Genomic DNA, 23,396 nt, shown 5'->3' with positions numbered 1-23,396 from the left:
AATCCAACCATTGATGAAGTTAACAAAATAAACTTGTCTGATTTATCTGGGGCCTGGAGTAGGATTCTTTTTCCCCTCTGGGAATTTTAAGTCTAGGCATAAGGTTTGAATTTATACTACCTAGATGGCCCAGGAAATCTCAGCTCTAGAAATAGAGGCTCTCTGGTTGGTAGTACTCCATGTGGTTTGGAAAAATCAAAAGAAAATCTTCTCTGGAAGGATACAAAATCAACCCAGACTGTACTGGATTCTCACAGATAAAGCCATGCTGAATAGTGGTCTGCACCCAAGAGTAAAAAACACAAGGATATTATCTCCGATGAGTGAGAGATGGTGTGGTACCATAGAAAAATAGTTGGTCTTTCTTCCCAGTTCCTGGCACAGAGCTTCTATAACACTTGGAATTTCCTAAGTGATAGAGGATGGTAGGAGTGTCTTTTGTTCTAATGAGGTGACTCTTGGCAGGCCCCTAGGTAGCTTCTGTCAGGATGGGGGCTGGTCTCAAGAAAAACCAAGACTTAATTAGAAACCTGGAACTTTCAACCCCATTCCCCAAGCTCTGGGGAGGAGAGGCAGGCTGGAGATTGAGTTAATCACCAGTGGCCAGTGATTTAGTCAATCATAATGAAACCGCCATAAACCCCCCGAGATGATGAGGTTTGGAGAGTTTCTGGGTTAGTGAAGTACAGTGAGGTGCTGGGAGAGTCATGCAACCAGTGAGAGCACACACCCACACCCCACCTTATTTTGCCTTATGTATCTCTTCCATTTGGCTGTTCTTGAGTTGTATCCTTTATAATAAACCAGTAATAGTAAGTAAAGCACTTCTTAAGTTCTATGAGTCATCCTAGAAAATTATAGAACCTGAATTGGGGGTCATTGGAAACCCCCAACTTACAGCTGGTTGGTCAGAAGTACAGGAGGCCTGGGACCTGTGACTGACATCTGAAGTGGTGGTGGGGCAGTCTGGTAGGATCGAGCCCTTAATCTGTGACGTCTGTGCTAACTCTGGATAGTGAGTACCAAAGTTGAACTGAATTGTTAAAACACCAGTTGGTGGCTGAGAGCTGGAGAAGTGGTGTGGAAAACCCCACAGATTTGGTGTCAGCAGTGTTGTGAGGAAAAGAAAATCCCAGAATCAGAGTCAGAAGTGAGATTTGCTAGAATGGTCCTGGCTCATGGAAACATGTGGTTTGGGAAGAGAAAGGATAACAGGGTGGAGGGTGAGGAATCTTTGATTCCTGGGTGGCCACTCATGGTGTGGAGCTGCAGCTGTACTGTGATGAGTTACTAAAGGTACAAGTTACCGATCGTAGAGATGAATCCAACTCCTGGGAAGTTGGTTCACTGGATGCATTAAGAAGTACAGACTAACAAGAAGAAAGTAAAATAGTACAATCCCTTGGTTATTGTTACCTGTTATAGCTAAAATGAAATTAAAAGAGAGTTATGCAATTAAAAGGAAGAATGCAATCATAGATGGCAAGAGACAGTAGATGAGGGAGACCAGAGGCAAATGGTGTTGTAACCTGCTACTGCAAAGGACAAGTGAGCTGCTCACTGAGACATGTTTACTTTGATTAGACAGAACAGTGCCAGAACACCACACTTCCCATTGGGAAGACCAACGTTTTAATATTTTAAGAACAGAGACTTTAGCCCCATATATGGGGAATTTCTTTTCTTTGGGAATGATTCTCTGTTTCTGAAAAGAATTCTGTGGTACAAACATGAGATGACTTGTTATAACCAACCTAGCCGTAACACTTTCATAATGATATTGGGGATGTAGGCTCTTTAATTCTATAAACTTTTCCATTTGATAAAGTGAGTTAGAAAGAGGAAAATAGTCTAATCTTGGAAACTCTTGATCATGGTAAAATTATAACATTTTAAAGAAGAAAGAATAAAATGAGAAATTTTAACTTTATATTTTAGAGAGCATAGAATGTATTATCCTTACTGGTAAATGATGACTGAACAAGAACAAGGTTATAAATTTCAGTGAAAAGCAATTTTTAAAGGTCTGTTTTAAAACAGTATATTATTATTCTGAACATACATATTTACTCTTGGGAGTTAAATTGCACTGGAGAGACAAAATATGACTCTATCTACCTAAGTGTTAAAGTAATTGATATCTGATCCAGAAAACTTTTCTATTAAACATTCTAAGCACAGATCCATTACTGAATATTTATTTTATTTAGCAAATAAATCTTGATATTTTCATCAAGTGGAGACAGGATATGCTTATTGTATTACTTTATTATTAAAATACAATCATGCAAGAATAAGAACTGTACAAGAATTGTGTTATTTCATTGGAATATATGAATTAAAATCTCAAGCAAAATCTTTATAAATGAAAACATAATAATTCTGGGGCTGGTGAATTATTATTTGTTTTATATACCCTGACTACTCTGCATGAATCAAACTGGATTTTTCCTTAAATAAGAAAAATGGATAACTACACTGCTAAAACTTCAGTAATTTTTTCCTCTGTGAAACATAATACAGTATAGCTCTATTAAAATATGGCTTTAAGATTTTGGTGGGTCTTACCACATCCCCAAAATAGCAAAGAATGCACAGTGAGTTCCTGAGGATATGTAAGCCTGGTTGTCCTACAAGGCAGATTTGAGTTTTAACCCTCCCTTATCAGTCTTGTAGAAGTTATAAAGGCAGTATAGTCCTAGTGCCTGCCACTGAGGGTGAAGTGGGTTTTTCTCATAATAAATCACTAATTTAGTTGGTCCATTCAGTAAAAAATTAAAAATACTTAGATCTCTATACATTTCAAAATGAATTCATTTTTATAGTTTTTTCCTTTTGCATCTATTTTTCATGTGGAAATCCATGATAAGGATGACTGTGAATTAGGGGCTAGCTAGAAAGAATACACTGCCTGGGGGATCTCTATCATGAATATTCTTCCTGCTCATCACCGCCACCTCTGCCAGCTATTACTGGGCTCATGGCACTGTCACATGACCAAGGAGTAATGAACTCAATACTATCTAGGCTTGATGAAGGTGACCTGGAGTTGGGCAGAGTTTCTGTGTTGGAGGGTTGTCTGCCAGCCTCTGCTGGGAGAACTAAATGTATTAGTCTCCAAGTTTTAATGATAACACCTACTTATCCAGCAGAACTTTGATAGGTAGGCTTTTCATCCAAGATCTTCAAGGTACAGATTTTCTGACCTTCATCTGTTGATTGTTTATTTAGATGATTTCTGTAATTCTTATTTATGGCCTCAGTTTCTCTAGCTGCAATGAAAACTACGTAATTGTGTTCTGTCTCCCATGGGGAATCTGTGTCTCTCCTCAAATGTTCCCTTTCTGTGAGTGGGTACAAACACATATGTATGAGAACATTTACCTGTAGTTGTCCAAGGAAGGATGAGTGAACGGGAGGTAGAAGGGAATGTACACAAACTCCGAGTGTTTCTGAGGATGAATTTGACTGCACATGGAGGAATGTTTCTCCATCCTCCCCTGAGTTCACATGAATTTTATTGTGTACACTGCAGATGGAGTAGGAAGCCGCCTACTTCACTGATGTGAGGCAGTATATTAGTTAGAGTAAAGCTACCTGATTTAACAAAGAGCCTCCAAATCTTAGGGATCTAAAGCAAGAGAATTTTGGTTTTCGTTTGTGTGGGTATTCAGTGGGTTGCCTTCCACATGGTCATTCAGGGATCCAAGCTTCTTTTGCCTTGTAGCTTCTTTAGTTCCGCAGTCCTATTTACTCAGTCAGTGGCTAGGGAAAGCGAGTTCTGCATGGCAGACGTTTATGGGCCAGGCCTGGGAGTGTCATACTCCCAGGTTATTTCTGTCCATATTCCATTGGCTGTTACTGAGTCACAAGCCTCACTGAACTGTAAAGGAGGCTGGAAATGTATTCTAGTTATATGCATGGGCGGGGGGGGGGTGGGGGAAAGAGAATAGTTTGGTAAACAACTAGCCAGTCTTTGCCACTTTTAGTGGCAAGGACTTCTATTCCCAAACTGCTCCTTCATCTGTTTTCTCCTCCACCATTCTTTTAATTAGACTCAGCCTTCCATTCCACAATTAGAGCTTAGGTTTTAAGTGAAGTATTCTCTAGAAGAGAGGAAAAAATATAGTCCAATTTTCACCCTGAAGTATAAATTACTAGAGTCATATTCTTTCTTAGAAGCAGGTATATTCTAGCACTACCTAGTATAGTGCCTGCTCAATAAATGTTTGATGACTAAATGAATAACTGAATATACCACCCATCTCCATTGTAGATCCTCTTCTTGTCCTGAGGATATTGGGATTCTGAAGCATGGAGAAAAGGAGAAGAGAAATGGAAGAATTAACATAGCAAGTTGGAGAGAGGACTAAAATGACTTCCAGTCTCCAGTGGAGTAGAGGGGATTTCTAGAGTAAGATCTAGAACTCCGCATTCTGGCAGGGAGAGGGAGTCTTAGAAAGTAGTTCTAGTCTGGTCCAGCTTGTGTGGTAGGGGTGGTTGGTGTACATGTAAAGAAGCATTTACACCAGGAGGTAGCATGGGGAACTCATATAGTGCCCTTGGGTGACCTGATGTGTCACATAAATGAGCCCATGAGGTCCTGCTCAAGCCAACAGAGCTGTCTCAAGTTGCACTAGCCATATAATCAGCTGTGCCAGCCTGCACAAGACTTCCAAGAGGACTCTTTCCTCACATGCCCATGGGCTTCTTTGGACCCTTGGGTAGGCTCGAGCTCTGTCAAAGTTGAAACCAGACTAGTAGGAGAAGAAAGTCCCGTGGAAAGGGGAAAAAAGCTGGTGAGTTTGATTAGATAGTTACTGAAGACAGACTAAATTTTAGAAATGATTGGGTGAGATTGAGTCCTTTGGTGTGGGATAGAATATATTTTTGGCTCTGGACAGACCAAAGATGAATATGTGTAGGTTAAAAAAAAAAGCCTGATGTTTGCACACATTTGCTGTGTGATTGTCCATTCACACCTGCTGCATGACTCTGTTGAAATAAATAACTGAATACATTTTTGGCAACACAGAAGCTTCTTAAAGAGAAGGCAGATAAAAGGAGTATCCTGGTATTTGGGACGTGCCAACAAAACAAGGGCACTACCCTCCTAGGCCCTATCTCTCTTTGTGTAACTCACTTTCTAGCTGCTGCCTTTGGCTACTGATGCCTGCCCAAATCACCACTCTGCACCTCCTGTGAGAAATATCCAGAAGCTAAAGATCACATTTGACCTGCCCCCTTCCTCACCTTGGAATTACCTGGGGGGAAAAGAAGAGATGCCACTAAGACTTGCACATATAGTTCGTAGTAGTGGTTTCACTGTTGTTCCAGCAATGGCTTTGGAGTGACCCTTTAATCATTTGCAACAGAGGCAAATAATGTCATCAGTGTAATAGCCTGTTAGTTCAAAGTACCCATTCTATAGAGCGAAGGACCTCACCACTCCTAATGAAATTTAAAATTCGAGATTGCCTTCACTACCTCCCCTTCTCCTCCAGAAACTGTCTTTCTTCTCTCTGTTCTCATATAGCACTGTCACACTCCAGCAATTAGTAATTATATAATGATAGAAACAATCATCAGTAACTTATAATTATCTTCTCTTCCAAAGTATAAGATCCTTTAGCATGAATCATCTTGCCAACAGATCATAATTCATCTTGATAACAGGATTGATGGAGTTACATGAGATGTGAATCTGGCTCATTAATGTTATTGTTGTTTTTAAATAAACCCTCAGTGGCAACAGTGCTTCCTAAATCTTAATTAATCTTCATGACTTCTCTGTGAAGTAGGTTAAATATAACTAAACTTATTCTACCAGTCGAGAAATTGGCAAACTGGTAATCTCCTCAATGAACCTCTCTTTATTACCAGTGGATCTGAGAGTAGATATGGAAATAGCTGAATTGGATTAATTTTCCATGATACTAGATTGATGTAACTTTTGTGTGGTATTGATTCCCCTCTCTGCCCCCCACCCCCGCAAAACCCTTGAAGATATCCATAACAAAATGATAAGTGATTTATAACAATTAGCAAAAATTGTGAGTTCTGAAACATTTTTATCTCCTTCCTTATAAAATGCTGGAACTAAGTAAATCAGCATCAGTGTTCATTATAGCACGCATGTGATTTCTTTTCTTCCCTTTCTCTGCCTTTAAATTTTCATTGTTCCTTAGGGATTCACTATTTAATCATCCCTGGTTATATTTTTAAAATGTATTTCTTCTGAAGAGCTTGAAGCATTGTGGAAGAAATAAGGATTCCATAGGACCTAAATTTAATGCTTCTGTCACATCTCGGCTTCTATCAGATGGAAATAGTGTAGTTCAATGCGAGGATGTGGGTTCAGATCCAAGGCCTGCAGCCACTGATTTTCTGATTTGCTGTGTATCTTTGGAAAAACTGTTTTCTCTGGTAGCTGTTTTCTCATTTCTAAATGAGAATCATCTTACTCACTTCTTAAGTTATGGGAGTGACAAGAGATAATGAATGTAGAGTGCCTGGTACCTTAAACGTGATCACTAGTGGAGTATATTATTAATCATATAAATCAGTGACTTGGCCCCAAAACCCTGACAAAAGGAATGCAGGGGCCTTAACAGGAGGATGTGATACTAGATGTGTGTATTTAGAGATTTTGCTTAATATGGTAGTCATTGCTGATTGTTAATTTATTTATTTTGAAAATAACAAAATACTCCTTTTTTTTTTTTTTTTTTTTTTTGCCGTACGCGGGCCTCTCACTGCTGTGGCCTCTCCCGTTGCGGAGCACAGGCTGTGGATGCGCAGGCTCAGCGGCCATGGCGCACGGGCCCAGCCGCTCCGCGGCATGTGGGATACTCCCGAACTGGGGCACGAACCCATGTCCCCTGTATCGGCAGGCGGACTCCCAACCACTGCGCCACCAGGGAAGCCCCTAAATACTCTTTAATATTGTTTTGACTCAGTGATTTAAAGACAGTGAAACAGAAACAACAAAAGCTTTTGACAACTCTTAGTATCTTAGATAACTGGAAATCTCCATCTCCATCAGAGATTGGCTCAATTTAGTACAAGAAAATTCTTGTCTTAATTCAGAATAACACTTGGAACATGGTAGATAGTAAAAAGTATTTGGAATGAATGAATGAAAGCAAGTGGCTTCCAAAGACAAAAAGAGGAAAAAAGGACACCAATAGTGTTGTGTTCTCTGTGTACACTTGGCTGGCTATCCAGATCTCACTTGGATACCAGTGGCCCGAGAACATAAAAAAAGAGGGACGTTTGAGGTGTGAGATAGATGGAGGAAGGAAAGTAGAAATAGCAGGGATTGGAGAAAAAAAAAATCCATATTCAGGAAAATACTATAATCACCTAGTTTACTGATGAAATATATGGGGAAAGGTGACATTTTACTACAGGTTATTCTTTCATTTTTTATTATCTTAGAGTTTCTCGGTTTTACCTCTCGTCTTAAAAAAAGAAACATGATGGCACAAGGAATATTATGCTAGACCTATAGGGCTAGCTCTACTTAAAACCTTAAAATAACTTTCCATTTCTGCTCATCAGATTAAAAAAAAAATCCCTAAAACTGAAATAAGCAACAAAAAATCAGAAACATGCCTGTATTTGTTTTTTATGGAAATAAGTTGTTAGCTGATACTTTGAAGATATTGAATCTTACCTGTGTAGATATATTCCACATATGCAGGATGAGTTTTTATGAAAACCTCTTTTACTTCTTCTATTTTATCAGCTCTGATTTTTGTTGCAAATGGTGTGTACATAACTGAGAAAGATTCCGCCCTGGTGATGGCTTCTTCAATCATGGCCTGAGAGGAAGCAAACAACCCGTTTGGTCTCAATAACAATACATGACTTTAAGAATATAAAAAAATATGATTACCTTTATGGATGATTTAAAAATCTGTATACTGTACTGCAAAGATAACGTATTTTGGTCTTGAATATTCATTAGAATGAACTTTTAATTAGTTCTGGAAATCCTATTTCATATTAAGAAAACCAATTAAATGAAGAAAGTTTGTAAACAGACACCTCTAAACTGAGCTTGCTTTAAGATAAAAATAAAAATCCTGTTTTCTGAGGTGTCATTTTAAACTTGATCTTAAAAATCAAATTCTTAAGTCTAACGTAATTATCTTATGAACAGACACTGATGAGCAATTTTACTTTAAAAAATTAATTAAAATATCTAGATTTAAGTATTGTCTATAAATAACATGACAAACTAGACAAACTGTATATTTTTCTTCTTCCAATACATGGCAAAGCCTTTTGGAATTGAAAAAAAAAAAAAGAAAACTTTCTCAACTTCCTCCTAGCAAAGCTTTCCTTCCCTCCAGATCACAAGAGCCATTTGAGATGGATTCAGCTATTTAAGAATTTCTTTAAATTTTCTTTGTTCATGCAAGATACCATTCTTCATAAAGCCTGCCATCACCCTGAACTTCCTGCTTTAACTAGGTCCATTACTATTTGAAACAGACCAAAAGGAAAGTTATGTGAAGTTTTAAAAGGAATTTATTCCTTTCCTACAACTTTTCCTTCTAACAAGGCTTGAACATTGAATCAAAAGTAGAAGTGTCTATAGTTATATCATTTTTCTGAAAATAGCATAAAAGAATATTATAAAAATCCAAATTTAGTTATAGGAATGATTTTTTTCCCTGACAACTAAAAGTTGTCAACAACCAATAAGGAAAAATAATAGATTTGAAGTTTCCAACAAAGAAAAATCATTTAACAAACAGCAATTTATATTATTACTGGTAGAGTATATTGTAAACAAGTTTTAGACTAATATTAACAGCAATAAGGAGTTGATTTGAAACTGAGAAGCTGAATTTCAATTGTTGATTGCTTGCTTCATTCCTCAGTGACTTCAAATGACCCCTATGATCAATTTTTTAATTTACAATTAAAAAAAAATTTTCTTCTAGAAACATTTTAATAAAAATTGGCCATTTCCAAGAAATGCCCACTGCATGCCCACCAATGAAAGGGAACCATAACAAAACAGAAAATTTACCATACGGCTATGATTTAAAGAAAGATAACTAGTACACACTCAAGCACACCAGCAAAGTCCAATATTAAAGTCACATTCTTTCTTATGGGCTATGATTAGGATTCTGAATAGACAGTGAAATAAAACAATGCAAATGCTGAACTATTCAGGTCAAAGGACCTCTAAAGAAGCATCTGTCCTCAAAGGCATTCCAGTTTTAATTTACAATTTAAATTTGGTGTGGGACAAATTTCTGAATGGCTGAGGGAAAGAAATTGTCCCCAACGCTGTCCTTTCCAGGTCTGAGGAACTAGAAGGGAAAGAATATGATTGTGATGCCAAACCCGGAGCCAGCACTTAGATGGAAGTAGCCATGGATTATGCAGCAGTGCATTCTGAGGGTGCAGCAGGTCTGGGTGCTGAGGCCTGGATGCTACTATGAAAGGCCACCAGTGGCAATACAGGCAGTGGGTCTGGAATTCAGAGATGTGGATTAAGAACTCAAGCTGTTTAGGTACCAGGTTCTGGTCCTCCAAAAGAAAGTAAAAGATCCTTTATATTGAGTAGAAGAATGTTTTCTCCAGCTTGGTCCTTGCTTCATTGTTCATTGCTGGAACATGGAATATGCTAGAATACGTTTATTGCTGGAACCAATCCTGGGATGGCCTGTCCAGACCAAAAAAGTAAGTAGCTGTACCTGGATTCGTGTGGAGTGAGGTGCCGAAGAAGGGAGCTGTTCTAGACCTCAGATCTAAGGTCCTGATCTGACTTTACTGCCTTTTGTAAGCTGTTAGTTCCTGTATGAGTTTGCTAGGGCTGTCCTAACAAAGTTTCACAGACTGGGTGGCTTAAATAACAGAAATTTATTTTCTCCTAGTTCCAGAGGCTAGAAGTCTGAGATCCAGGTGTCTGCAGGGTTGATTTCTTCTTAGGCCTCTCTCCTTGGCTTGTAGATGGCCAGGTACCTTCTCCTGTGTCTTCACATGGGTTTCCCTCTGGGTGTGTCTGTATTCTAATCTCCTCTTCTTATAAGAACACCAGTCATATTGGATTAAATCCCACTTAAAGACCTCATTTTAACTTAATTACCTCTTTAAAGACCCTATGTGCAAATACAGTCACAATCTACAGCCTGGGGTTAGGACTTCAGCATGTGAATTTTGCGGGGGGACGTGATTCAGCTCATAACACTTCCTAACATCCAAATAGCTTTCCTTGTGGTGTCTCTGATTATCTTTGTTGAAGATATTTTGCTTTAAATTCTGGATCAAAAAATTTAGTGAAGGTATTTAATCCTCTAGTTTGCTTCCAGAAAGGTATTAACAGTATCCCAGTAAGGCCAGGACAGAAGAAAACACTCTCTCCATCCCATTTCTTTTTCAACTGCTGGCAGCTTAAGTAACTGCTGGCAGGGTAGCTTTGCTAAGCCATCACACAGCAGGACAGGAAAACTCGTGCCCAAGAGCCTACACTAGTCTTTTTTTTTTTGCAAGTGGCTGAAGTGTGTGGCAGCTTGATCTGCTTGTTTAAGGCATTGTGCTCTTGGCTTGATGTTCAGGGCATGGCATTCAGGCTTTCACAGGGCTCTCTACTCAGGAGGGTATGTGCTAGAGCATGGCCTCCCTCTAGAGCTCCCCACTCAGAGCCAGTAGAAATGGGGTTCTTTTGTGGCTTCTGCCCTCCATCTTGAAGATGAGTAAGGAAGTGGGTGAGTGAGCAGAGTGTGTATGCAAGAATAAGAATTGAACTTTCAATGGAGATACTTTCTCAGGAAATTATTAGAGCCCCAAGAAGAAATATTGTGATGTAATTTTAAATATACATATTTAAACTTTTAAATTATATTTTAAATATAAATATACAGATATATAACATTTCTGGTACATTATTGAATGACTCATTTGTGAAGCAATCTAGAAAAAATTTAGCTTTAAAATATTATTACTATAATTATAAATATTATAATTATTATTATTTAAAATAGTGGGAATTTTTGACTGTTTTTGGTTGGACACCAAAATATCAGGGTTTCATTTTGTGATGGTAATAATTTGATAATTTAGAATTGGACTTGTCTTTCATGAGCAGTCTATGTCCATTTTTAAAAAAATTATTTTATTGAAGTATAGTTGATTTACAATGTTGTGTTAATTTCTGCTGTACAGCAAAGTGATTCAGTTATACATATATATATACACACACATTTTTTTCATATTCTTTTCCGCTGTGGTTTATCACAGCATATTGAATATAGTTCCCTGTGCTGTACAGTAGGACCTTGCTGTTTATCCATTCTATATATAATAGTTTGCGCCTATCGCTTCTCGGCCTTTTGGCTAAGGCCAAGTGTAATAGTTTGTGCCTGCTAATCCCAAACTCCCAGTCCATCTCTCCCCCCGACCCCCTCGCCCTGGCAACCACAAGTGTGTTCTCTATGCCTGTGAGTCTGTTTGTTTTGTAGATAAGTTTATTTGTGTAATATTTTAGATTTCACATATAAGTGACATCATATGGTATTTGCCTTTCTCTTTCTGACTTACTTCACTTAGTATGATAATCTCTAGGTCCCTCCATGTTGCTGCAAATGGCATTATTTCATTCTTTTTTATGGCTGAGTAGTATTCCATTGTATGTATGTACCACATCTTCTTTATCCATTCATCTGTTGGTGGACATTTATGTTGTTTCCATGTCTTGGCTATTGTGAATAGTGCTGCTATGAACATAGGAGTGCATGTATCTTTTTGAATTATAGTTTTGTATGGATATATGCCCAGGAGTGGAATTGCTGGATCATATGGCAACTTTATTTTTAGTTTTTTGAGGAACCTCCATACTGTTTTCCACCAATTTACATTTCCACCAACAGTGTAGGAGGGTTCCCTTTCCTCCACACCCCCTCCAGACCAGTATTTGTTGTTTGTAGATTTTTAATGATGCATGAACAGTGTAATAATATGTGCAAATTGAAGATTTTAAATTTAAAGATTTTCAAAAACTGAGATATTTTGTAAGAATGATAGATATTAAAATATAAATTTTAATTTACTTTTACTATCAGTCAAAGATTTTCTTTTGAAAATCTTTGAAAATAAAGAGAACAGATGAGAAATTGCAGCTTGTAAAAAAGTAAGCTTCACTGAAAAGGAAGGCAGATTTCAAATGATAGTTTTTAACTTGACAAAAATTTTCTGCAACTGAGTCTTTCTTTCTCAATGTGTGAGTTTCTCCGGTGTCAATAAATGTTGCACATGTGCAGAGAATGGGGAAAACAATCAGTCCAGGTGTCCTGTTGTTAAGTGTACATTGCTATTAATTATGCTTTCTTTGCTGCTACACAAAAAAGAGCTTTGAAATTAGGTGTTTACATTTGCAAGTCCTACTAACTCTCTGTTGTTATCCTCCTGTTAGCAAGTTTTAAAGCTTATAGTTACATAAACCAAGAGTGTCTGTGGGCAGCTCATTTCCTCTACAAACAGTAACATAATAATTTCTCCTTATACTTCAGCTAAGCAAAAAAGAGGCCTTTGCTACCTCAGAAATCAGCTTGCCTAGGATAACCAGGAAAGACTGGGAGAGACGGGGGAGAGAGCTACTCCATTAAGAGTAAAGGAAAAGCAAAGTAGAGGGAAAAGATGACTAGCAAAAAAGAAAAGAAACAAAATTTGTCTCCTTCTAAATCAAGGGGCTTGATTCTTCCTGGTGAATTTTTAAGAGCACCCAAAGTTCTCAGGATAAATCTTGCAGTAACCATAAACCTCAAACATTTCCAGGATGACAGGATCATGATATTTTTTTCCCCTATCTTTTTGCTGGAGAATTTGGATAAATTGTAACTTTTAACAATGTGTCCAATGATGGTGAATCAGTAAGTAGAATTCCTGTTATCACTAATTAGAAAATGTGATAAAATTATTATATATTATTATCAAATTATTCCTTTAATGCTCCCAGTATCTGGGTTGACCATAATTGCAGTAAATTGCTTTACTTACAAGATTAGATCTGGAAGCAACCTTGGGAATTTTCCAACTCAATTCACTGAATTGCAGATGACTTAAGTGACTTGGAGAGGCATAAGTGACTTTTCTAAGGATTAACAGCTTTTTAATTTTATGGAATTTAGAATTAGGGTCTCGAATATTATATTTCACTTTCTCTTTGGAAAATTATCTTTTTACCTCCTGGGCTTTACCCTCCTGTTTAAAAACAGTCATAATAAATATAATTTTAAATTCTGAAGTATTTAATTTAGTTTTGCAGTATATGCGAGTGCTACAGAATTTTAGAACAATTTTATAATATATGTGTGTGTGTATATGTATACACACACACACACACACACACACACACACACTCTCACACATATATATCCTGTACACGTGGTTAGGCAGTTTCCCTTGCAGTTAGGTGTGGCCTTGTGGCTGAGTGAAGGCCAATTTGTAGGCAGGAATGTTACTCTTTCCAGGCTTAGTCCATAAAACCCTGCTTAGAATAGAAACCTCTTCTATTTTCTTTCCTTATCAGCTGCCTAGAGAGGAAGACTCCCAGGATGTGGAGGAAGATTGAGCTGCAGGATGGAAGGAGTATGGGTTCTCCTGTTGCTGACTGGAGGAGAACCAACCAGAAACACCCACATTGGACTATAGTGTGAGTGAGAAATCAACGTTTATTGTTTTATATTACTGAAATTTTGGAGTTGTTTGTTGTAGTAATTAGTCTACCCTAATATACAATAATAAAGGAAAATTGGAATCTCTCATAATCCATTGTTTTTTCTACTAAGCCTTATGTGTTATAAAAAAAAGTAAAGAAAGAAAAGCTACTTTGAGATAAAATAACTTTTCATTTAGCAGTGTGATAAAATTTTTTTATATATCCTACCCTTTAATCCTCCTGAAGTCCATCTAAGTAAGTATTCCTAGTGGACGAATATGACTGTGTTGTTTTATCTTCAGTATTGACATTATTAGATTTAAAGGAAGCAGTGCTATACTTGAAAGCTATAAATGATTGAATGGGAACCTTTAGCCCTTAGTGGTTAATATGGCTCTTTGTTATTATATTAATAATGATGAAAATTTGAATGATACCTAGAATTTTCTAGAAAATGGAAAAATAAAATTTTTGAGCAATATTTTTCAAACTTAATCCCTTTGAATATATATGGATTTAATTAGAAAGATTTCAATTTTCTTGAAATTTAGATTTAACCTAAAGAGCAGATTTTCCTAAGGAGCAGAGTATCTTACTTTGAGACTTACCTGTAAACCTCTTCATAGTATCATTTATGAAATAGCCTGGATTGACACTGTTATGATAATTTTATTAATATAGTGATATGTTGGAATAAAATATGTAATAATTGATTGTTTGTCCCTGCCGTGGTAATCAACATTTTAATGCTGAAATATTTCCTTGGATTTATGAGAGCTCTTTTATTAAACAACCTTGACTGTAAGTTCCATATTTTTCTAATATAAAGGAATATTTGGCAGCTTTTCCATTGCATTTATTAGCCCAGTGATATGAAAGCTATAAATATTGTCATGCATTGTAAATCAAGGTATTTAAAATTTTATTTGCATTTTATGAAAATTACCAATTATTCTATGGACAGGTTACTTGTACGAAGGTAAGCAAATTTTTATATAGCTGTTTTGAATTCTCTACTTTGCAACCTGTCCTGTTTAAAAGTCACAATATATACCATTTTAAATTCTAAAGTATTTAATTTACCTTAGTTTTGCAGTGTATAGAGTATTATAGAATTTTAGAACATATATATATACCACATATTGTGTGTGTGTGTGTGTGTGTGTGTGTGTGTACTCCACTGCTCACTCGCCAGTTGGCTTAGGGCTAAGGTTTTGATTATATATGATGCTTCCATTAGCTGAATAACTTCAGCATTTAATGCCCAAAATTTACCCTGTATTAATTTTTAATAATTTAGATTTTGTAGCAGGATTTTATTTCCATGCCCCTTCAGCATGGAACTAAAGAGATAGAAGGGACCTAAGATATTATTTTAAAATCACTCAACTTTATAATCAAGGAAACTGAGGCTTGTTAGTTCTGGTGACTCACTTGAGGTCACAAAATTAGAGACGGAAGCAAGACAAGAACACAAGTCTCTTGAACCAATGCTTTCTCTTACACTGAGAGAATTTTCATGTCTTTGTAATTAGATTGTTTCCTAGAAGTATAAGATCAAGTATTAGTTTCCATTTTCTTTTTTCATGACTGTCTAATTCCTGTCTTCAGAGACAAGGAGAATTTGACTCTAATGCTAACAAAGAAACAAATGGACCACATCAAAACTAAACCAGGTCAAGATCCTCTTCACAACAACAGTCCTAACACAAAAGAGAATATTGATCCTTCACTCCTACTGGCCATAATGAGACTGTTTTGTCCACCAGCCATTCATAAGATTTAGGATATGCTATCAATTAGCATGCCTCTCTCAAAGAGAAACATTTACAAAAATTAAATGAAAGGCTTCTTGATGGGGGAAGTTAATAATGTGCTTGGGTTGGTCTAACTTATTTAATGGCAAAGCACATATAATTTGGAAATAGAATATAAAATATGTTCTTGTTCTAAAGACCCTGAATAATTTTCTGCTTGCACATTGGAGAAACACTAGCTGATAGAAACTCAGAGCTACAAGTATGGGTTTCAGCAGCCTCCAGACTCTTTAGGATGCCACAGAGCTTTTATTCTTGATGACTTAAAATGAATCACCAAAAGGTATCACAGGAATACATAGCTGTATAACCAGTAATTATTTCATAAGCACAACTGGGTATTACTAACAAGCTTTAGCCCGTGTTCAGTGGTAAATGCCAACACAGTTTAGGACCCTTTTTGTTGTGGTTGTTGCGCATTTCATCTCTATACTTTGTTTAGTTATCTGAAAGTAGGTATTCCTTTTGCTAACTGTATGTATGTTGTTTTCTGATTGTATTTCTTTTTCTTTTATATTTTACTTATTTTTTATTTTTATTTTTTGGCTGCATCGGGTCTTAACTGCTGCATGCAGGATCTTCGTTGAGGCATGCGGGATCTTTCCTTGCGGCGCACGGGGTTCTCTCTAGTTGTGGCGTGTGGATTGTCTCTTCTCTAGTTGTGGCGTGCAGGCTCCAGGGCGCATGGGCTCTGTAGTTTGCAGCATGCGGGCTCTCTCATTGAGGCGCGCGAGGTCAGTAGTTGTGGCGCGCGGGCTTAGCTGCCCTGTGGCATGTGGGAACCTAGTTTCCTGACCAGGGATGGAACCCACGTCACCTGCATTGGAAGGTGGATTCTTTACCACTGGACCACCAGGGAAGTCCCTGATTGTATTTCTTGACTGGTGGTCTTAGGGTATGGATGGCTGGCACCCACAGCATGGTAAGATTGGGACAAGAACTGGGTTCCCACGCTTGTACTGCTTTTTCTACCAAGAATTTGTTTTATCTCTCAGGCTGCTATGCAAGACAACTTTGAGTGGAAAAGTCAAGGTTGCCCTCGAAAAAAATGTATATTGTAGAAGAAGTTGAAAGAATCCTAGGATGTTTAATATGAAGACAAGACATAGGTTGTATGAACTGACTCTCACCAGAGAGCAACCTGCTCTTGCACTCTACCTATGTAGATTTTGTTTAATTCATTGATAAATCTGGAAAACTCATTTATTAATAGTGTGTTCACTGGACATTGGCTAAGTGCTGTAAATAAATTCTGTTTATTTGTTAAGGCAACACTGGAAAACAAGCATTATTATCTCACGTTACAGATGAGAAAACCTCAGTGAGAATCACCTCACACTGGTCAGAATGGCCATTATCAAAAAATCTAGAAACAATAAATGCTGGAAAGGATGTGGTGAAAAAGGAACCCTCCTGCACTGTTGGTGGGAATGTAAATTGATACAATCACTATGGAGAACAGTATGGAGGTTCCTTAAAAAACTAAAAATAGAACTACCATATGACCCAGCGATCCCACTACTGGGCATATACCCTGAGAAAACCATAATTCAAAAAGAGACATGTACCCCAATGTTCATTGCAGCACTATTTACAATAGCCAGGATGTGGACGCAACCTAAATGTCCATCAACAGATGAATGGATAAAGAAGATGTGGCATATATACACGATGGAATATTACTCAGCCATAAAAAGAAACGAAATTGAGTTATTTGTAGTGAGGTGGATGGACCTAGAGTCTGTCATACAGAGTGAAGTAAGTCAGAAAGAGAAAAATAAATACCATATGCTAACACATATATATGGAATCTAAAAAAAAAAAAAAAAGGTACTGATGAACCTAGTGGCAGGGCAGGAATAAAGACATAGACATAGAGAATGGACTTGAGGACACGGTGGGGAAGGGGGAAGCTGGGGTGAAGTGAGAGTAGCATTGACACATACACACTACCAAATGTAAAATAGATAGCTAGTGGGAAGCAGCTGCGTAGCACAGGGAGATCAGCTCGGTGCTCTGTGACCACCTAGAGGGGTGGGATAGGGAGAGTGAGAGGGAGGCTCAAGAGGGACGGGATATGGGGATATATGTATGCATATAGCTGATTCACTTTGTTGTACAGCAGAAACTAACACGGTATTGTGAAGCAATTATACTCCAATAAAGATCTATTACAAAAAAATCAGTGAGGAAAATACAATCATATGACTTCAAGAAAAGAGGAGAATTTATTTTTAATTGGTGTGCAACACCATCAAAAAGATGGCTGAATATAAATACAAACAGTAAAAGCTTTGAGCTTCACAGATTATCTTATACCTGGGTGAGCACAGCTTTAAAAATTTCATAATTTCATGGAATAGTTATTCCACATCTCCAACTGCTAAAAAAATGTGACCTCAATTTATCAGCAAGTTTGTAAATCAATAACCCATAAGTATCTGTGGGAAATATGAAAGATAACCATAAACCCCTCTAAATTTGGTTTTTCTCATAACAATTTTTGATTTTCGGATGCAAACAAAAACAAAGAAGGAGTCAACGTGTTCACAAATTTGAACTGGAAGGCACAGCCTCTATGTATCAATAAATAAAATAACCTCATGGCAACCGAGCAGAATAGCCACAGGACTTCTGGGAATCATAGTTATACCTAAATTTGTTCAGGTAAAAGAAGGCCCAAATTGCCTTAGATTTCTGAAACCCACATCATTCTCAAATGAAGGAAAATGAAAAGAAATTTAGAGGTTACTTTTTTTTTTCTCCCGTAAGAACTGTCGGAAACCCAAAAAACCTTTTAGGAGGGAAAAAAAGAAAAGGAAAAGCTGACTCTGTTTAATCACCTATGGATATTACTGTAAAAGCAAACCAGCACCATGAAAAAGATACACACACACACACACACACACACACACACACACACACATTTCTGAAGAAGAGTACTAAGTAAATATTTCTTTGGGGGTGGCTGAGGATTAATTTTCTTGCTTGGTATGATGTCACTGTTTTCGAAGGAGCTTGAATTACCAACTTGCAGATAGATAGGGCTGATGTACAGGTGAAGTGTGCTGCCCCCTGCAGGGCACATTCTGAGGCTCTGTCTCCACTCCACATTCGCAGGCCTCTCACTGTTGTGGCCTCTCCCGTTGCGGAGCACAGGCTTCGGACGCGCAGGCTCAGCGGCCATGGCTCACGGGCCCAGCCGCTCCGCGGCGTGTGGGATCTTCCCGGACCGGGGCACGAACCCGTGTCCCCTGCATCGGCAGGCGGACTCTCAACCACTGCGCCACCAGGGAAGCCCCTGTCTCCACATTCTTGTATGATCAGGATGCCTGACTTGTTTTAGCAGGAGACAAAGCCGTTTATTTCTCAGTGAGAATTAGGGTTTTAAAGGCAGACAACCTCCGAAAAGTGACACTTTGACTAGAATTCACACTGAGGTGAAGTAATTGAGTGTTTGACTCATTTTTCAAAGAAGGCTTTGCCTCTTCACATGTACATGTGGGACTGAGGAGGAGGGACAGTGTGGGGAGAAGGGGGGGATGGGGCAGGTATAAAGCAACCTTACCTACTTGACAGTCTGGTCAAATCAGTGCCATCAAATATATAGTACTGATATGTAGGCATGAGTTTAATATGTGTATGGTTGAGGCTCCTTCCTCCATCCCTCCCTCCCTGTCTTCCTCCTTCCTTTCTTCCTTCCTAGTCCCTGGGACACTCACAGAACATCAACAGAAAAACTATGCAAAACTATACAAACAGAAAATAATGTCACGGTCACTATCTCCTTCACGGGAACACTCAACCTTGGATCAAATACATGCCTCAATTACATCTTTCATTTAAAAGTGAACCTCTTTTACTGGCATACTACCTCAAATAGCATCAAAGCAAAATGAAACACAGGCAGCATTTAACAACGCTGGTAACCACAGAAACGTATCATTAAAGAATATATAAACAGGAATGAATAATTAGATGAGAAATTCATTTCTACATTTATCTAAGACCTAGGAAAAGAAGCTCTCTTTTACCTCTCATCTCAGTTTGGACACTTCCTCTTTAGCCTGTCTTCTAACTAAAAAGTAGGAGAATTCATAAAATGAGAATTTTAATATTGCCTAGCTTAATAGACAAATCTCTTTGTAGGCAAGTGACTAAAAAATATTGCAGTACCCATTGTTGTCCAGATGAAACACTGAATGTGGGAAAGGATCCTGATGCAGCCAAGGAGTCTGCTTTCAGGATGGGACATGGGCAAGAAAACCTGACTGACATCATGGTGAGAGGGGAGAGCAGTTGTTGACCTTTAAAAATGGGAAGCACAGTTTGCCTCATTTACTGGAGGCATCTATATATAGTGGAAAGACTGAGGGAGGGAAGAATCTGGGGCTTATGGATTATATCAGTTACATTGTCAGGTAGGCAGCATCACCTGTGCAGGTCATCTGCCACTGTACCTTTGCACCTAGGGAAGCCCTACATAAACTCTGTGGTAGACTAAGTTGGTTATTAATTTAAAAAAAATTATAAATCGTCTTAGAGACCATCTAGCACATGATTATGCAGTGGAATCACCTAGTAGGGGGTCAGTAGGCAAATATGATTTTCAGGACCTCACCCGACTCTAAGGATCTAATACTTCAAATGTTTTCCCAAGTGCCTCTGATGCAGCTGGACCAGTGTTTGAGAACCATTTACCTAAGCCAGCTTCCTCATCATATAGCAGCAGAAACTAAAGTCTAGAGCAGTTGTGGTAGATTGCATTGCTGGTCTCAATTTCCCCCCTCCCTATAGCAATATCATATCAATAGCTTTGTCATGGCTTTGCAGTAAGCAGAAGAATTTATGTCCTTGGGCTTGACCACATGCTTTTCTTTGGCTAATGGAATGTTTCAGGCATGGTATGAGCAGAGGCTTGAAATGTGCTTCTGTGGTTTTGCTTTCTCTCTTAGAATCCTGCATTTTGCCATAAGAAGAACAGACATCAGGTAGCCATTGGTCTAAGGAGGATGAGAGACATGTGGATCACACTTGGGCCTCTTTGCAGCTTAGAGCTAAGCCTAACCACACCCAGCCAAGACCAGCCTAGATCAGTCAAACCCAAGTTAACCTGATGATTATTATAAGTCACTGAGTTTTAGAGTGATTTGTTATACAGCATTATTGTATCAGTAGCTGACTAATACAGAAATGAAGTGATTTAGCCACAATTGAATCCTGTCATTGGAATTAGAAGTTATATCTTGTGAATCTGAGGTTTGACTTCATTCTACTGCTCTATATTGCCTGTTTCTTTTTGCTTCTTTTCCTTCATAGAGTGAAGCACAGATATCCATTGCTTCCATAAGATCCCTCTGCTCAGTCTACATTCCCTATATTCCAGAACGTTGTCACCTTTCCTCATCAGAGCTTACCTTTCCTTCCGCATCTTTTTCCGTCAGGATTCTGTTTTCATGTTTCCAAAGAAATGAGGAAAGTCTCAAACTAATTCCCACAACTGTGTCTAGGGGTCACCCATTAATGAGTTAAGCACTTCTAGATAAAATTTCTTTTTCATATTACTTGGGGATGACTAGAGACTTAATGCCAAATGGTGGGAATTTAAGCATAATATATGGCAATTGATAGGGAAAATATTTTTAGGTTAGTAGCTTTGGTGTTTCTCAAATTATATCTAATCCAAATACTATAAGCCCTAGGGACTTCCCTGGTGGTCCAATGGTTAAGACTTTGCCTTCCAGTGCTGGGGGTGCTGGTTTGATCCCTGGTCAGGGAGCTAAGATCCCACATGCCTTGCAGCCAAAAATACCAAAACATAAAACAGAAGCAATATTGTAAAAAATTCAATAAAGGCTTTATTGAATATATTTGTCTATCTATCTATCTATCTATATATATATATAAAACAACAACAAAAATCAAATACTATAAGCCCTAGATTGTACTCAGGCATGCCTTGTCCAAATATTTTATAAACTCTCTGTCTGACAGGCTAAATAAATAAATAAATAAATAAACTGTAAGTACAGGCCATTTAAGAGAAATGCTCATATGGTATTTCTATTTTGTTCCTTCTGTGGAAAAAATTCTCACAAGAAGAAAATCTTTAGAGAGAACACATTTTTTCTTCTCCAGAATATGTAGGTGTTTTGTTAAAGATAATAAAAATTTTGTGGTTTCTTGACCTTACTTTGCCTGTAATTTCATATTAAAGATTTTATTTTTATTCTAAGTGAGATATCATAACTTTTTACCAGGTAAATGACTAATATTGGGATGATTTTACAATATCAAGAAGAAAAACAAAGAACTGGAGTGTAAAGTTAAGTCTAAGAGGTCAACTTCTGTTCAGTGTTAAGGTAGCCTACATCATTCTCTGGTTAGTGCAGAGAAATCCTTTAGCTTGCTGCTACCTTGATCACCACTTCTGAAAGAAGAAGCTAATAGCTAAGACCTTAGAATTTGCATGAAGACACCTGTGAGCACAGAGACCAGTGAGACAAAAGACTCTTGGAAAACTGTAACCTTCTCCAAATATTCCTATGAATCCCAAACTCAACTAAAGCACAAAGGTTGTCTGCAATTCTGAACTTAAAACACACACACACACACACACACACACAAAATACTTGTTGAATTAACATAAGCACTGAATTTTAAAATTGCAAACAAAACACTATACCAAAATATTCTCAATTTTATTGGTTTGAGTTTCATGTCAAACCATGATGGTTTTTGGTACTTTGACGGTATTGTGGAAGAAAAACAGATTAAGAAGTGATGTCTACTTTAAGTCCCAGTTGTTTTTCTTGGTAAGTATTTTGCACTAGAATATGTGCTTTTGAAGACAGGGTGATGTCTGTTTCTTTCACTGCTGTATGTCCAACACATAGCACCGTGCTTAACACATGGTCACTAATAAGTACTTGATAAATATGTGCTGAATGAGTATGAATGACAAATACAATTTGAAAGTAAAGAAGGCGGCTATCCACTAACTTAAGAGGAATCTGGAGACACTGGATTGGAAAGGTTTCAAGCTTGAATGTCTACAGTGCAGTCTGAGGAGGCACTATATGACACTAACATTCTGGGTGCTATTTTTTGCTTTGAGTGCTGGAAGCAGTAAATGTCTCCTGTTAGGCCCAATACCAAAGTGAAAAAGGGCTGTTGGAAAGAGAAGGAGTAGTGCAAGTGTGTTATCCTATGGTCTGTGAACCCCCGAAAGCCATGGAGGTGCTTTAGGGGACCACAAACTGTGCACCATCTTCCTCAAGCATGTGCCTGGGGAAAATCTTTTGTCTCTCAGGGCAGCCAGCTCCTGATTTTGTCCCTTGAAAGTAGACTGTTACACCAAAAAATATTTCTTTTTGGTGAGCCCACCTTGGAAACCATTTAGGCCATTGATATCTTTAAGATGGTGCACATTTCAATGCCAAGTACAACTTGAATTGGATGGGAAGTCTTGGTATTCTCTGCACAGATGGAGGACCCGAGAAGTTGGCACTTCCTCAGCCTCTGCTGCTTCACTAAGGAAAGATGCTCCACATGTCAGGCTTTTTACATGGGCCCGTGTTAGAGTCAACAGCCCTTCCAACAATCCCCGAAGAGGTCCTTCTACTGCTGTGAAAGTCTTCAACTTCCTCAGAGCCAAGAACTCAAATCATTGCCTTTTCAGTAAATCTTTGTCAAGATATAAGAGCACACCATGAGGTTCTTTCCTGTTAGAGAAGTGTGTTGGCAATCCAGAGAAGAGATTTAGGAGATATTTGGTTTGGTTACTCCTTTTAACTTTTTTTTTTAAGAGAAAAGAAACCCCTTCTTAGAACAAATTGGATGTGAGAAGTTCATTCCAGGACTAGCTTTATAACAGCTCATATCTTAGTTACATAAAT

General features: G+C 38.0%; 1 protein-coding gene across 1 annotated transcript in view; it reads right to left on the bottom strand.

Annotated features, from left to right (window-relative positions):
* The window catches only part of SPATA16 (spermatogenesis associated 16), a 223,157-nt gene that overhangs the window by 58,994 nt on the left and 140,767 nt on the right, over positions 1-23,396 (bottom strand). The window contains exon 5 of the mRNA XM_029215182.1: positions 7,679-7,826. Coding sequence (XP_029071015.1) covers positions 7,679-7,826 — 148 coding nt within the window. The remainder of the gene's footprint in view (positions 1-7,678; positions 7,827-23,396) is intronic.

The sequence above is a fragment of the Monodon monoceros genome, unplaced genomic scaffold (genome assembly GCF_005190385.1).
Source record: "Monodon monoceros isolate NGI ecotype Baffin Bay Population unplaced genomic scaffold, NGI_Narwhal_1 Super_Scaffold_11, whole genome shotgun sequence".
Lineage (NCBI taxonomy): Eukaryota > Metazoa > Chordata > Mammalia > Artiodactyla > Monodontidae > Monodon > Monodon monoceros.
This window is presented reverse-complemented; position numbering and strand designations above follow the sequence as displayed.